Here is a 17,542-nt window from a genome sequence, read left to right on the forward strand (position 1 = left end):
ACAAGGTTTTATCCTTCTATGTATTAGCATTCTGCTGTAGTATATCAGTTCTTGAGTCTTTTGAGAGGCAGTATAGCATCATTGTTCAACGCTCTAGAGCCAGACTGCCTAGATTTAAATCCCAACTCAGCCATTTTCTAGCTGTGTGTTCTTGGGGGAAGTTATTCCTCTGAGCCTCAGTTCTCTCATCTGCAAAATGGGTAAATAATACCACCTTAACCATATAAAGATGTTATGAGGATTAACTGAGTTTGTCCGTGTAAGATGCTTAGAACAGAGCTAACCTAATTAGCACACAATTTTATGTATTTATTGTATAATTGTTAATTAGCATCTAATTAATTATTTATTTTTATTTTAAAAATATATTTTTATTAATTTCAGAGAGGAAGGAAAAGGGAGAGAGAGATGGAAATATCAATGATGAGAATCATTTATTGGCTGCCTCCTGCATGCCCCCTACTGAGGATTGAGCCTGCAACCCCGGTATGTGCCCTTGACTGGAATCGAACCCGGGACCCTTCAGTCCGCAGGCCGATGCTCTACCACTGAGCCAAACCAGCTAGGGCAGTTAGTTCATTATTTTTTAGTAAATCTAAAAGCAATTATTTACTGATTACCATAGGAAATGCTGAAGGCCCAGCAGCTGTGTGTGAAGAGCTCACAGCCTCACTGGGGAAGGAAGATGCATACAGAAGAGGGATTGCCAAGGCAGCAGGCAGTTCAGTGCCAGGTTGGACAGGATGGATGGTATAGAAGTGCCAGAACAATTGAAAGAGTAGAAAACCATTGTGGTTTGCAGGTGTTCCTTAAGTCATAAAGGTGAGGCACCTGGAAACCTAATGAAAAAAATAATTCTGGTCTCATGTTAGATTGAAGAGATTTGCCCACATTAAATTAAATGGGTCGGTTGAGAGGCTGGATATAGGATGCAGATGTTGAACCTTCACTTTTCTACAGGAGTTCTTGTTTGTGAATACACCAGCTTCCAGACAGGCCAGTGGTTTCAGGAGCTGTGGAGAAGAGGGAGAAGAGACTCCCTCTTCTCCACAGAAAAGGAAAATGCCACTGGCAAGATCGGTGGTCCTCAGTCTTAGAAATACAAATTCTCAGGCTCCACCCAAGCCCAAAATTGGCAGGTGGGGCCCAGTAATTTAGTAAGTCCTTTAGGTGATTCTGCTGCATGTTAAAGTTTGAGCCACTGGCCTACATTGTACAAAAGAACATGAAATAACAATTGATACTGGCTGAAACTGTGTGTTCTGTGCCGATATCACATACATTACCTACATTGTCATCCAGTCCTTATAATATCTGGGAGGGTAGGTATTATTTTTATATCTGTTTTCAGATGAAGGAATGGAAGCACATTTATTTACTTCTTTAAGGTCACATTTAATAAATGGGTTGGTATTTATAGTTTGATTTGGTTGCAATGAAAGGACTCTTCTAACCACTCAAGGAGCTCCCATGCCCATTGACTATGTTCATTTGTTTCTTAGAAAGTAACTTCATGTACCAGAATGTTATTGACCTTCAGAAAAAGAAACAAAATTTTAGTGTTCCAAGGAAGAAAAATCAGACGTCTGGGGTCTGAACTATACATACATCTTTTTGTGTGTGTGCACCCTGGAAGCCTTCATTTTCTTGTTGAGGTACTAAATGTTCTGGACATTTGGATCACAGATTATGATGTACTGACTTCATGAAGGTGAAGCCCTGCTCCGTCTGTTCCCCAAGTTTTCATAATTGAAGGCTACCCAGTGCTACAGAGAACTCATTCTCACGTGTCAGATGCTGCATCCTCTTGAGTTCCACCTCCTGAGTATTCTCGTGCTGTGCCTTCCTATCATTTCTCACTGCTCCTGTCCCTTGGCAGGTCTTTGTTCTTTCTCTTTGGTCTGTTGCATCCTGTCCTGTTCCCCCTTCTTCAGTCTGGCCTGGACCCTGTTAGCACAGTGCATCTTCTAACACATCGGTGTGATTATCTCTCTTGCTGAGCAGCTCCTGCTGGCACTCATGTGCTAATCCAAGCCCATTTCATAGATGATCTCAGTGTGTACACAACCCAGTGTAGGTAGCATTATTGTTCTCCTGTAAAAGATGAGCTAAAGGAAGTTACATGACCTACCCAGCCCAGCTTTTCATCATACTACTGTCTGTCCTTTGTTATATGAATGAATGCTTCTTGGCAGTTACAGTAGTTTGCTGGGTTTCCTGTAGACAGGTACCACAACCAGGTATCTTAGAGCAACAGAAATGTAATGCCTCATAGTGTAAAAAGCAAGAAGTCTAAGGTCAAGGTGTTGATAGGGCATGTTCCCTCTGAAACCTGCAGGTAAATGATCCTTGCTTTCCTCTTCCCAGTTTCTGGTGGTTTGCTGGTAGTATTCATCATTCCCCAAATTGAAGATGCATCTGTCCTATCCCTCATCTTCCCTGTGAGTTTCTGTGTCCAATTTCTCTGTGTCCCTTTTGTAAGGATACCAGTCATTTTAGATTAAGGCCTAATGGCTTCATTTTAACTTGATTACCTCTGTAAAGACCCGTTTCTAAATAAAATCACATTTTGAGGTATGGCACTCAGGACTTAAACATATCTTTTGGCTGGAGGGGCAAGGTTGTAGGGGGTGGGGACAGAATTTAACCCATAACAGTAGCTCTAGTCTATGAATGGAAACAACCTAAAGTTATCAGATAGTCCAGAGTGATGCAGCCCACTAAAATGAAGGAGTTACATTTTTGCTTATTTAAAAAGAAATAAATTAGATCAATGTTGTCAGCTAGGAATGGATTTTTTTTACAGGTATTTCCTGAGGAACACAACGATGGAGGTGCAGGCAAAGGGAGGTGGGGAAGGTCTTGGTTGTGCTGTGACTGTTCAGGGAGGAGCCTGGGTGGCCATACTGGCTTCTTTTGTCTGACAAGCAGGTGAGGCTGCAGCACGCTCTTCCTCTGTGTGTTTGAGTAGAAACATTTCTTTGAGGCAGACAGATCTTTCCGTCTCTGGAGTCCTTCTCTGGGCCTCGCCTGGCACCCCGAGGAATGGACTTTGATTTCCCACCGGGTAACAGGTTCAAGGTTCATATGGTTCATGGAAAGGATATGTCAGCAGGTAGGGTAAAGAGAAAAGATGCTACATGGGGGAGAAAGAAGGGAAAATGGGCCAAAGGTAGCAATGTCTACGGAATCACTTTCCATAGAAAAATGGATGATCAGGTATGATACCAAAGGAAGTGAAAACCAAAGTAAATATAGGTAACTCTGCCTTTGGAGCGCTTGTGTGTGTGCCCGGGTGGCATCTTAGTGAGCTGTTTGAGATATTTAATTACTCTGCGCAAGAGAGGCTTTGTTGACTTTAAGGGAAGGATAAATCAGAGTTAATAGGAGGAATGACCTTAGAACTAGCTGCTTATCTTCTGCTTTATTCTCCTGTAGGGAATAGTTCAGTGCCTTGGAAAAGTGATGGGCACAGCATTCAAGGACAGCAGGGAGGGAAGAGCCAGAACAGTTTCATTGTGAAAACCGACACTAGGTTTGTCATCTGAGCCCCTTCTTGTATATTACTGGAGCCATCTAGAAGGAAAAGTATGGGCCTTCTCAAAAAAGTATTCTACATAGAGTAAGCCCAAAGGCTTGGTCATCCTTGAAGCAAGCGTTTATCGTTAGTCTTTGGTGACTCTATGTACCTTACCTCCCATTCATTGACTTAGGGATCTGTCTGTGGTGCCACTAGATGATTGTTTTACAGCCAGAGGATCCAGCAATGCCTGTTCCCCCTCCTTCCATGAGGATCTCAGGGGATGGGCGATGCAGGGGCAGTGGCAGTGGAAAGTCAAGGTACCACATTGTTGTAAGCTGGATTTTGTCTGACTTCCTAGTACAGAGATCTTTGGTAAACTGGGCTGGGCCTGTGGCTCAGCCCAAAGACAGGTCTTTCCTCTGATCTCAGTTAGCATTGCACATACCTTGGTGCTTTCCATTTCTGTCACAAGCATGGTGGGAGAGTAGTAGTGTGGAATGAGTTCCCCCATTATTAGGGCTGACTCTCAGAAAAGGAGACTTAGGTGAAAATAAGTGAGACCACAGTTAATAGGTAAAGGTATCTTCATTTAGGGACAGAAAAACTAAACACAACATAAAGTAAAGCAACTGTGTCTGATGTAACATGTGGTAGAGGCAGATCAGAGAGGTCAGAGTGGACCATTTAGAACATGTGAGTCGGCATTGAAGTTCCAGTTAGAATGGTTATGGTCCCTAAATTCAGTAGAACTGAGCCTTATGATAGAAGCGAAGTTCTGGTTCTTGTAAACCTTGTTCAAGCTCTGACTGTAATCCTTTTTCAGATTGAGGTTTGGAACTGAGGCAAGATGCGTAGAACTCGGGGAGGGCCCAGGGCAGCCTTGAGGCTTGCACCTAGGCTCCGAGAAAAGACCGAAGGGACGTTTCTTCCGCTGGAGAAGGGAAGGCTGGTAGGAGCCCAGGGCAAGGACATTAATAGTTTTTAAGTATATGAAGGCCTTTTATAAGAATTTTAATGGACAGCCCTGACCGGTTTGGCTCAGTGGATAGAGCGTTGGCCTGTGGACTGAAGGGTCCCAGGTTCGATTCCGGTCAGGGGCATGTGCCTTGGTTGCGGGCACATCACCAGTGGGGAGCGTGCAGGAGGCAGCTGATCAATGTTTCTCTCTCATCGGTGTTTCTAACTCTCTATCCCTCTCCCTTCCTCTCTGTAAAAAATCAATAAAATATATTTAAAAAAAAAAGAATTTAGTGGACAGATGTTTGCACTCTTCACTAAAGACAAGACTAAACAACGAATGGGTTTACCTTTAGCCCAAGGCAATTTAAATGAGAATTTAGGGAAACCTTCGTACCTGAAAATGTGGGAACATGGGAGCATTTTAATAAAGGAATCCATAGTGCTTACTTTTGAATAGTTGAGGGAAAGCTGAGAAGCACCCTTGAGCTGAAGTCTGACCTGGATGATTTTTTTTGGTTTGACTTTGCCTGTTAGACTTCAGACTCAGAATATACCAGCTTCCTTTTCTTTCTTTCTTGTTGGTTATCAATGTAACCACAAACTTCTGCACAGTAACCTGGTATTACAAACGTATTAGGGGAAGACAGACTTGGAGCTCTGGTCTTTAATTTTCTGATGAAATGTTTATCTTAAGAGGTGGTGAGGCTCACAGGGTAAGAGCTTGGGTGTTGGTGTCAAGGAGATCTGGCTTCAAATCCTGGCTGCCACTTACTGTGTGTTTTGGGGCAAGTTACTTGACCTCTCTGAGACTACCTCCTCATTATGAAAATGAAGGTAACCTAATAGGTTGCTGTGAGTGCTCAGTGAGACAGTGCACATAAAGTTACTGTGTCTGGAGTACAAATAATGCTCAGTAAGTGATAGCCATTTTATTACTTTATTCTAGATTTTCAACCAGGGTTGGGAACTCAAATACAACTACATAATAACCTCTTTGGCCTACTTATGTGGTGAACTCTGCCTTTCTACTTCATTGCAGCTACTGGCATTCTTGCAAGGACTTTTCACTTTCTATCACCACGGTTATGAACTGGCCAAGGATTTCAGCGACTTCAAGATGCAGCTGACCATTAGCATACAGAACGTGAGTGGGCAAAGGGACAGACTTCCTTTCCTCAGTTAAGGAAAGGAAAAAACAAATTTTGGTTCTGATTGCATAGAGAGCACTTATCTGGGATGGAATGCAGGTAAGGGGGGGAGGGTCGGTCTTGCTTGGTTCAAAGGGCAGATGGGGGCAAGCTTTTCTAGGGTCTTGGTGGCCACAGATTAGAACATCATCCTATTCTCTATTATTTCAAAGCACTATTTATGTTTTCGGAAGTGCTGCTGCTGATTATGTTTTAAATCTGTAGCACCAGAGTCAGGATTTCCTTTGGCAGTGGAAGGCCCGGCCCAGCCCAGCCCAGCCCATCCCAGCCCTGCCTAGCCCCCTTCTGTGCATCTAGCTGCCTGGCCACAGGAGACCTTGGAGTGTGTGTGTGTGTGTGTGTGTGTGTGTGTGTGTGTGTGTGTGTGTGTTTAGGAGTGGGGGTGGAGCACACATGCTGACCTCCAGCTCAAAGGATGTGCTCTTGTTCAACTCTTAGTAAGGCTGAGAGGAAATCCAAGTCAGTGTGGTTTACACAGCGGGGCCTCTTGGTGCTCAGAATCCTGCCTAAGGCTCTTTGGTTAGCAGTTCCTGGGGCCCGAGCCCCCTTCTTAATTACGTCTGGCCATGTTAGTATGTACATTGTCTTTGTCTCCAGAGGATCCTATGGAGAAAAGAAACCAAATGCATCCATGTGGGTTGTATTGCATGGCTTTTGGAAGCCTGCAGCTCCCTCTGACAGGAAGTTGCAGAGTCTGGGAAAAGGTTTCACAAAGCATGGCTTCCCCTTTGGCTGGCTTCCTCAGAGGGCCAACGGAAGTGGAGATTTACACGTAGCAGGTTTACAGGGAGCAGTGTTGGCAGAAATACTTGTGAGAGAGTGAAGTCCCTGCAGGAGAGGTTGAGCTGAGAAGCAGTTGAGGCGGAGGCCTCAGTCCGTGCCCTGGGTGCCCTGCAGCTGGGATGGCCTTTGGAGCCATGGGAATAGAAGCAAGGGGATCTTCCCCTTTTGTCCCCAGACTAGTCATTGGGTGGTACAGGCTGCCCTGGGGAAGGGAGTATCCCTCAGTGAGGCAGCTCCCTTTGGAGGAGGGAACCATCTGAGATATCAGCCACCAACATTGCCTGCAGCTGGAGGATGAGCCCCTCAGGCCTGAGGGGAGCTGGGGGCATGCCCTCCTGTGGAGCAGAATCACCTTGGATGCTCAATTCAAATACACATATCTGGGTCCAGAGGTACCCATTTCATCTTTAGGAGTGAGGCCTGGGCATTTACATTTACTCCAAGTTCCTTATGTGATTTTGATGGTCCTTAGAGTTTGAGAGACAATCTGGTAGAGGACCTTAAGGCTAAAGTATACTTCTTGAATATTTGCCTAATTCTTAGATGGCTGACTTTAGAGCTAAATTATCTGATTTTTAGATATAAGAATTCTATTGGTTGAGGTTCTGAATTGTTAGAGGTGGGGATAGGGTTTTATTTCTTTGATTTGAATATAATTCCTTTCATCCTAGACAAGAAATCGCTTTGAAGGCACCAGGTCAGAAGTGGAATCACTGATGAAAAAAATGAAGGAGAATCCCCTTGAGCACAAGACCATCAGTCCCTACACCATGGAAGGGTACCTCTACGTTCAGGAGAAACGTGAGTGCCTGTGGCGACCGACAGCTTGGGGTGTGCTCATGCTTTTTGCCCACAAGGTGAAGGGTGTGTCCAGTGGTGCCTGGCCAAAAGTTTTGTAAACACAGGTTTGGGTGAATGAGAGTATTTTCATAGTTCAGTTTCCTAGGGGAAGGGTGGTGTCCACAAGTCTTGTCTACAGCCAAGGGACATGGTCTGTTTTCTTTATAACTGGAATGCATTGAGGTTCCGTGGTGCTTCTTTTCTCCCTCATGTCTCTCGACTCTTGAGGTGCCTGTCCCCTTAGTTTAGCTTTAAACACCATACCTTTGGCATGGAAGACTTGGGAAAATCTTGCCTGGTAGACCTAACTGTCCATTAGCAGTCATATCCTTTGGTGGACTTACTATTTAGTGATTTTGTTTTCATTTGAGACTTGTTTCAGCAAGGCCCAAACAACCATGGTGCTTTCCCTCTTCTCCTCAAGTCATCCCAACACTTACATTTTATGATAAATAGAAACAAGAGCTCATTCCCAGAGCCAGAAAGAAGACTCATCATTGCTTTACTGGTATGATGTCAGGAAAGAAATGCCAGGTGCTGGTGATACGGAGTTTTCAGTGATGACTCTCAAATTCATGCCCTAGGCCTAGGGGAAGGCTTTATGACTGATGAGGCTGTGCACTCCCAGGCTTGATTCATGCAAGCAATACTAGGGGGAAAAGATAGCAGATTGTTTTCTTTAATGAATAGCTTTTCTCCTAGTCTCCTACTCCTGCTTTCTTGGCTGGACACACTACTTCTCCCAGATTTTTCCCGGTTTTGTGCTTTTATGTCCTTCTGTTGATTTTGGGTTAGACAGACGTCTTCATCCTGGAAGCTTCCCGATGGAGCAGTAGTAGAACACTTGGTTTCAGTGATTATTCTGTTCAGTGATTACTAAACATTTGCATGGGCTTAAAATTATTCCCTGTGGACAATAGGGGCAGTAGTGTGGTTGGAGGTTCGAGCATTGGTTGTGATAAGAACTTCATGTCCCTTATTCTTACAGGGACGAGCTTGTTGAGGTTTGTAGGAAACAAGCTACTTTAGTTCTGTGTTTCATATATACCTGATGTAAGGGGATGCCTTGTTTGCCCAGTGAGAAGATCTAGCCCCCCAAATTTAAGGTGAACTTGAAAATATAAATTCTTAGGACTGCAGAAATATAGTCCAATGTCTACTTATAATGATTAATTTATTAATATTATTCACTTACATAGGTAAAATTAGTATTGCATTTTTGCACTCTCACATTACATTGTACAATTTTATTAAAACACTTCACATGCTCTTTCAGCATTAATGTTTTGATTATCATTGGATCCACATTTTATTTCTCTAACACAGTAGCCCAGAGGATATCATTGGGATACATCTTTATTTTTTCTTGGAAAGTTTTTATAACATTATTTGAAGTAATGCAAAACTTAAAGAGGGTTTCAAGAATACTGTGAAGAACAATTGTATGACCTTTACCCTGATGCACGAATTTTTATCATTTTCCCATAGTTATATCATTCTTTCTGTGTATGTGTGTGTATGTGTGTACATCATAGTCACAGATACATATACAATTTTAATTTTTTCTGAACCATTTGAGAACAGGTTGCATATACCATGCTCTTTTACTTCAGTATATATTTTCTAAAAATAAGGATATTCTTTTATTTAACCATAGTTATCATATGCAGGAAATTTAACATTGATAAGACAGTTAATATAAATAACACTGTCTATTCCAATTTTGTTAGTTGTCCCCATATAAATACCTTTACACAGCGTTTTGTTTTTCTCCAGGGCAGGAGCTCATACTGTGGTTAGTTGTTATTACTTTAGTCTCCTTTATCTGGAACACTTCCTCAGCTTTTCTTTGTCCTTTATGACATGACATTTTTGAAGAATATATGTAATTCTTCAGTGTGGGTTCAGCTAATGTTTCCTCAAGATTAGATTCAGATTATGTGTCCCTGGTTATATCCTACACAGGTAACACTGTGTTCTCCTCTGTGGCCATCTGCCCCTCAGTGGTGATGTAAATTTTGATCACCCATTCGAGGTACTGTCTGGTTTCTTCCCTGTACAGTCACTGTTTTTCCCTTGTAACTAATTAGCAGTCTGTGGGAAAATAGCTTAAGACCACGTCACTATCCCCACCCCTGTCCCTCATAGACTCAGCTTCCACTGAAAATCCTCCCTGAACTGATCTTTACTATGATGGTTGCAAAATGGTGATTTCTGAGCTCTCCCACTCCTCCACATTTATCAGTTGCCATTTAGTATATTGTAAGGAAGTGACCTCACTTTGCCTCTCTCTCCCTCCTTCCCTTTGTCTTTCCCTCCCCCTTCCTCCTTTTCTCCTTTACTATCTATCCACCCACCCATCCATCCACCCATCCACCCACCAATCCATCTGCCCATTCACCCATCTATCTTCTATTGTCAGTATGGACTCATGGATTCCCATTTTATTCATAGGCTAAATTCATTACTGTCCTTATTTGTTTTGATGCTCAAATTGTCCAAGATACAAGCACTTTTGGAATCTTGGTGTTGTGCTATCACTGAATTTTTTTCCTGAAGCCACAAAAGAGACATTAGAATGGTTGGTATTTTCATTTGACTCTGATGTTCTAATGTAGACACTTATCGTATTGCTTTTTAAGTTTACTAAGTAATCTCCAACACTTATAATGGTCAATCACACCCTGAAAAATAATTATTAAATGTCTGCAGAATCTCTATTCATATTATAATCATTTTTCACAACTTCTGCTATGTGATTCTGTAAGCATCTAAGACTAGTATTGGCCGAGGTCCTTGTAGGCTAATAAAGTAATAAGCACTGGGTAAAATCAGAGACTTAGTCAGACTTTGAATGTGGGGGGGGGGGGAGGGGGAGGGCGCATCTCCATCTTTCCTGAGGGATAATTTTTAAGGGAGAGTCCTTAGATTACATTTGGGCCCTTACAGTTACTTCCATTCTGTATCTCTGGTGTCTCTGCATTTTCTTGTCTGCTTCTCAGTCTTCTTGCGTTCTGCTAAAGTGGAAATTAGGGGCTTGGAAGTAGGTCAGAACCTCCTGTCTGTCGGTGCACATAGTCGCAGAGCAGCTGTGTGGGAAGCATGAAGTCATTGCAGCAGATGGGCGCGGTGACCGGCACTTTGAGGAGCCTTTCTGTGTTCTTTCCTCAGCCATCTTACTGCTGTCAGGGGAGAGACAGAAAACTTCAAATGGAGATTGATGATGGGAAAGTGAATTAATTTCCCCAGGGAACCTCTACTTCCCTTACATTTTAAGACCCATTGGATGTAGCATTTAGTGGGAAACAGTCTTCCTTGGTCTCTGAGGAAAGCCCGTGTAAGCTCCATTTCCAGCCTGTGGGATCAGATTTCTGCCTGTTCCAGTCTAGCTGGTGTGGGGAATATAGTGCACCTAAAAGCAAGTTAAGGGTAGGTGAGCATTGTGGGTTACGGGTTGTGTGTCTTCCCGGCACACAGTGGACATATGTGGTTGTTTTATGGGAAATATTACTTTGCAGGTCACTTTGGAACTTCTTGGGTGAAGCACTACTGTACATATCAGCGGGATTCCAAACAGATCACCATGGTACCATTTGACCAAAAGTCAGGAGGAAAGGGGGTGAGTTAATTTTTTTTTAATTTCATGCTTGATTTGCTTGACTAACAAATAACGACAATGCTTGTATAAAGTAACACCTCCAATATTTCACTCTGATTTTCTTAGTTTTTATACAGTAGTTCCAGGAGGTATAGCACCCTAAAAAGTAACTTACACAAAATGATTCTTAGCTCTAAGTTATATTAGAAATTACAACTAAGAAAGGTTCTTGTATTTCACGTATATGCAGGATTAAGTGTGTCAAATGTGTTTAGATGCTGGAAATTCTTGGGTGACCTCACCCTGTGAAACGGATTTACATCATTCTCAGTTGATACTCACAGGGCTACCATTTGGCAGCTTAGATGTTCCAGTTATCTGTTGCTGTGTAACGGATCACCTCCAAACTGAGCAAGTTTTAAAACAATACCAATCTTCTTAGCATTTCTCACAGTTTCTGTGGGTCAGGAATTTGGTGAGCATTTGGTTGGGTGGTTTGGGCTCAGGGTTTTTCTTGGGGCTCCAATCAGATGGTGACTCTAGCTGGAACAATGAGCATCTGAAGCAGCTCAAGGCCATTGAGAATAGTTTTCTTTCTTTTTCCTGACCTCCTTCTCCTCTCTCCTTCTCTTCCCTCTCTTTCTCTGGAGTCTCAGGGCCTGTCTATCGGCTCTCTCTATGTGGGATAGTTTGGGCTTCCTCACAGCATGGTGGCCACTAGGCAGCTAAGTGTTTAAAGAGTGAATATTCCAGCAATGAAAACAGAGACTGCATTGCTTTTTAATGACCTACTCTTAGAAGTCATATTACCTTACTTTTGTCCTATGTTTGTTGTTTTTTTAAAAATATATTTTTATTGATTTCAGAGGGGAAGGAAGAGGGAGAGAGAGATACAAACATCAATGATAAAAGAGAGTCATTGGTTGGCTGCCTCCTGCACGACCCCACTGGGGATCGAGTCCACAATCCGGGCATGTGCCCTTGACTGGAATCGAACCTGGGACCCTTCAGTCCGCAGGCCGATGCTCTATCCACTGAGCCAAACCGGGTAGGGCTGTCCTATGTTTTTTTGAAACAGTCACAAAAGCCCAACCAATCCACCCAAAATCAGTGGGAGAGGATGCAGACACTGCCTCTCCGTGGGAGAAGGAGTATCAAAGTCACACTATATGAAGAGTGGGTGGGCTGGAGGATGTTCTTGTGGCCACATTTGGAACTCAGGAGGCTGCATCAGGCTCCATGGTTGGGAATTCCTTGCTGTGCTCCAAGGGTTCTCCTTTCCTCGGTGTACTCACTGCATGCATTTCCCTTTTATGTGATCTGTCTTTTCTCTCTGGTGAAGGAGACTTCCCTGCATCCTGCAGTCTGAGAGGAGGCACCTTTCTGTAGGAGGTGTGCAGCAGCCCAAAGCTAACCTTATTCCTTCCCTCATTTGACATATTTCATTATTTCCCCACAGCGCTCAGCATACAGACCACAATCTGCATGATGTTGCCGCTGCATTCCTCAAACCCTTTCTCATTCCACTTTCCCTTTTGCTCTGGAATTCTAGCCACACTAGCTTCCCTCAGTTCCTTTAGGGACCAAGCACTGACCACAGGTTTTTTCCACTTGCTCTTCTGCATCCCCAAGGCTGGTCTTATCTTATGAATTCTTCAAGTCCAAGCCCAGGAAAACCTTTGCTGACCTTCTTGACCAGGTCAAATCTCCTTAATTTAGGCTTTTGTAACACAACTTAGTTTTTGTCCCTTCTAACTTTTCATTTATCTGTTTAAGTGATTATTGTCTGCATCCCCCACTTTTTTAAACCATCGGCAGTTGAACAGATTGTCTTAATATATTTTTCTTGATATGATATAGTCATCCTTGGAACAGAATCTTCTGTTTTCTTATATTTGACAATATTTTATATTTCCCCTGTTCCTCCCATTTACCAGGGACACCTCTCTTTAAGCTTTCAAAGTAGAAGCTGGTCCATGTCCATTCAATTTGAAATATAGTCAGACATCAACATAGTCAGAATCCCTTGTGTTTGGGTGTTTACACTCATACATTCGCACAGTGTGGAAGGAGCAGTTCTCAATCTGAGACCTTAATCTTAGCTATTCAGTAAAACCCAATAGATGTAAGGCTGTGAATATAAACTATCTCTTCCTAGGTCTTCTGTGTTTTGTGTACTTTTCGGATATTAGTACGAGGTTAGTTTTACCATATGCAGTCACATTTCCTATTATTTCAACAAACTAGGCATGTTTACTAACCTCCTCCTTAGTTTAGAATAAGAAAGATTGGGACAGGCAGGAGAAACAGGATCCTTAACAAATTCCTACATGACAGAAAGAGAAGAAATTAGTGCTATATGATAAAACCATAGCATTTCATTCGTGCAATGGAGTACTACTCAGCAATAAAAAGAAATAAACTCTTGATTTGCACAACATGATTGAATTGCAAAAGAATTATGCTGAGTGAAAGAAGTCAGACATAAAAGGGCATTACATTTCTGTAAAGTTATAGAATACTAGAGGCCCAATGCACAAAATTCGTGCAAGGGGCTTGGCCCTCACAGCCCCATTTGCCTCAGCCCTCACAGCCCCGGCTGCCTCGGCCCTTACAGCTCCGGCTTCGTCTGGAAGGTTGTCTGGACGGTTGTTCTGCTGTTTGGTCTAATTAGCATATTAGCTCTTTATTATATAGGATGCAAACTTGCCTATAGTGACAGAAAGCACATTCAGTGTTTTCTGGTACAGGGATGGATTACAAAGGAATAGCAGGAATCTTTTGAAGATGATGGGTATATTCATTAGCTTGATTGTGGTTATGATTTTACAGATGTATACAGGCATCAAAACTCATAAAACTGTACATGTTAAACATGTGCAGTTTATTACACATTATTTATACCTCAATATATATGTTAAAACATTTGTTGAGTGCCTATTCTAGTCCAAGGCCTGTTTAGGCTCTGGGGATACAAGAGTAAGCAAAAGCAGGCACAGTCCCTTTCCTCAGGGAGTTTAGAGTCCAATGAAGAGAGAGATGTCATTTGAGTCATTGCTCATATCCATGGGAAATTTCAGCTGTGATCAGTGCTCTGAGGGAGGGAGAAGCACATGGTGCTATGTGAACATGTGTAAGGGTATTTGACTTTCCCGAGAAGTGACAACTGAACCAAGACCCAAGAAGTTCAGAGTTGGGAGGAAACCTCAAGGTCATTTTGTTTTGACGCGTGTCAAATCTACAGATTAAGCCTATTTAAAATAATATCAACAAGAATTTAATGTAACATGGGTTGATGCTGGACCATCATGATCTACCAGTACTAAAGACATTTGGCTCCAAGTAGAAGATGGTTGACAAATTTTAGCCGTCTGAGAAGGTTTATGATCAACTGTTTACCTCCTGTGGTCATGAACATTCAGGTTTGAGAAGAGGAAATGATCAGTCCTGTACATGGGGCATGTTTGTTCTGGAGGGAAGCAGAGCCCTTAATCTGGCCTCATCTTGATAGTCTGTGTGTTCCTAACAGGGAGAAGACGAGTCGATCACTCTCAAATCCTGCATCCGGCGGAAAACAGACTCTATTGAGAAGAGGTTTTGCTTTGATGTAGAAGCAGTAGACAGGTGAGTAGCTGTCACACTTTTCCCAGGAACAAATACTACTGAATTTGGATATCATATCTTTTCCATTCAGTCAAAACTTCCTGTTTTCCTTCCCCTCTTTTGCTTCTCCACCTTTTAATATTCATTTGGGAATAGACTCCGGCTTGTTGCTGATTTTTAAGGATCAGTGTCACGTTCTCACATTTTTTGGTTCAGCACTGAGCTGCTGGTTGGTTGGTTTTATTTTAGTGTGAAGGTTTCTTGTCTTAGGAATGTGTGTTTTGTCTCAGGAGGTTGAATAGATGTTTAAATAAAACTGACTCTTTAACATCACTGTATCAGCTATTTGAGATCTGTTTACTTTAAAGAAATGTTTACTTTTTAAAATTCAATAAAATGATTCAAAAGGAATTGCATAAAGGGAAGGGTGGGGAGACATTCTTCTCAATTAAAAAAAAGTCAGCTTTTAGTTACAGCTTTTCACCTACCCCTGTGTGAGGGTGTGTGCGTGCGTGCGCGCGCCCACCCAGGGACAATAGCAACCCACTTGTGAAATCACAGTCTTTGGAGAGAGAACTCTGTGTTTTATTCCTCAAGATTTATAGTGTCTCATTAAGTTGTACCATTTCATGGTGTTAAGCTAGTTTGACAACATTCCAATTCTTAGAGACACTTTCCTTGGCAACAGGTTAATTCTTTCAAAGAAAGCCATGTGCTCAGCTTATTTGAGCTATCTGTTTAAGATTAGCAGTACTAGCAGGAAGATCCTTAAATCCCAGCATGATTCTCCTGTAATGCCACTTAATTTCTACCCTTTATTAAATGGAAAAGCCACACTGTTTTGATAAGCCAGTACTTTCCCCCTCCTTGAGACGTTACCTATGGTCACTTAGCCCCAGCTCTAGAGGATCCAGAAATGGAGTACCACCTGGGGTGTGCCCCTCTGCGTGTGGCATGTGTGGGACCCCTTCTGGTACCAGGATGTGTGTCTGCACTGTGGCTGCTGGAGGCTGCTGGAGCTCCCAGGCAGAGAACATGCCCTTTTGGCCAAAGTGAGAAGTTCATGGAAATAACTGTGTCTCTTTAGCAGTTTAGTCCTTACAACTCTGGCTCTCTAGTCCAGCAAACTGGATCTAAATTTTCACTTTGTTCAGCATCCGTGTGACCTTGGGCAAGTTACTTAATCTCTTGGGGGCCTTGATTTCCTTATCTGGAAAATTAAGATGGAAATAGTACCTAGTTCCTAGAATTGTAAGGATTTAAGAAGAAAATGCATATAAAAATACTTAGCAGAATGGTAAATAATAAATGCTCAACAAGTATTAGCTGTTGTCATTATTATTAGAGGCCCAGTGCACGAAATCGTGCACGGGTAGGGTCCCTAGGCCTAGCCTGTGATCAGGGCCATCTTCCACCTGCTTGCTAGTCCCCAGTCCCACCCCGCCGCGGCTCACCCCAGTTCCCCGTGGTTCCCTGTTCGCCATGATCGGAGCCTATGGGCCTGGGGGAGGGACCAAGAGGTCTGCCTTCCGCCTGCTTGCTAGTCCTCAGTCCCGCCCCCGCACCACCCTGGTTCCCCCTGTGGTTCCCCTTTGGCCATCCAGTGATCAGAGCCTGTGGGCTGCAGGGAGGACCCAGAGGTGGTCAATGCACCTCATAGCGACTGGTCGATAGGTTGTTCTGATCGTTATGCTGTTATGGTCGCTGGCCTTTTATTATATAGGGTTATTATTAATCCTTCCCCGAGGATATTTTTTCCATTACTTTTTAAAGAGAGTGCAAGGGAGGGAGCGAGGGAGAGAGAGAGAGAGAGAGAGAGAGAGAGAGAGAGAGAGAGAGAGAGAGAGAAAAACATTAATGTGTGAGAGAGAGACATCAATTGGTTGCCTCCTACACAATCCCCAACTGGGACTAGGAATCAAACCCTCGACCTTTGGCACTTGGGTCGATGCTCTAACCAGTTAGCAACACTGGCCAGGGTAGCTATTATTATTTATTGTTAAGTAACTAGACTCTAAATGCAAGAGAAATAAATATAATTTGTAAAGAAAAGAAAGTTCCCTAGCCTTTCACCATGCTTGGTATCTGAGAAGGGAAGGTAGTGGAGAAGGGTTGTATGGAAGGGTACATTAAGTTGGGGTAACCCAGGGGTATTATAAAAAGTGTGCATCAAATTAAAATTGCTTATTTTTGATTTTAAATAAATCTTAAATCAGGTTGCTTTAAGCACTTGTAGACATCTTTCTTCTCAGTTCTAAAGCAGTGGATTCATATTGTTGGCCTCCATGAAAGAAGTTAAGACAATGTGTTTGTTTGGAAGTGGGGCCAGTTGTTTGGTGCTGGTCAGATGTATAGTTCCTAAAGATGGTCGTTTCTCCGCATGGCTGTTTGGGAGAGGACATGCCTTGCATTGTAGCTCTCTGTGAGACAGGGTGCAAGCTCAGTGATGTTTTTTGACACTGAATTGTTTTCTGTGTTTTCTCTTTCAGATGTTTCCCCAGAAGTTGTTGACTGTTGCTTTTTAGGCAGTTAAAACTCGCCATTTCTACCCTGGTCGACATTTCATACCACCTCTCCCCTTTACTGTGCCCATAAAAGCTCTGCATGTCCCAATTATAATTGGAGGGCAGACGTGTCACATTCAACATTCTGAGTGGATTTGGGAAGTTGATTTCTTCTAAGTTGCTGCCTCTTTTCCTTTGGCATGAATTGAGGGGTACAGAATGAAGCTGCTAAATCTCCTCTTAATAAGCAGGATGTGTGTACATGGTTCTGTTGTAGTACATGTAATTTTTATTTTCTACATAGTTTGGTGTTTTGACACCTTAAATACCTTTCTGAATAGGGAGAGACTGCCCCTTCCAAGGCTAGCACTTCTAATAGATAGCAAGGGGCATTTGAAGATTTATATTTTATATTGGCTAATTGAATAAAGACTAAATTTATCATTTTTTCCCTGAAAGTATCTCAACTCTTTTGGAGAGAGTTTAGTGTAAAATTCCTGAGTGAAAAGGAGACTTCATCTGT

The 17,542-nt window shown here is 42.7% G+C and overlaps 1 protein-coding gene across 3 annotated transcripts in view; it reads left to right on the top strand.

The window, feature by feature from the left end:
• Positions 1-17,542, top strand: part of ARHGAP26 (Rho GTPase activating protein 26) — a 411,202-nt gene that overhangs the window by 122,478 nt on the left and 271,182 nt on the right. For all 3 annotated transcript variants that reach the window (XM_079771397.1, XM_079771399.1, XM_079771398.1), the window contains 4 exons: positions 5,523-5,627; positions 7,146-7,275; positions 10,833-10,933; positions 14,442-14,536. In XM_079771397.1, the coding sequence (XP_079627523.1) occupies positions 5,523-5,627; positions 7,146-7,275; positions 10,833-10,933; positions 14,442-14,536 (431 nt within the window). The remainder of the gene's footprint in view (positions 1-5,522; positions 5,628-7,145; positions 7,276-10,832; positions 10,934-14,441; positions 14,537-17,542) is intronic.

The sequence above is a fragment of the Cnephaeus nilssonii genome, assembly GCF_951640355.1.
Source record: "Cnephaeus nilssonii genome assembly, chromosome: 5".
NCBI classification, from domain to species: Eukaryota; Metazoa; Chordata; class Mammalia; order Chiroptera; family Vespertilionidae; genus Cnephaeus; species Cnephaeus nilssonii.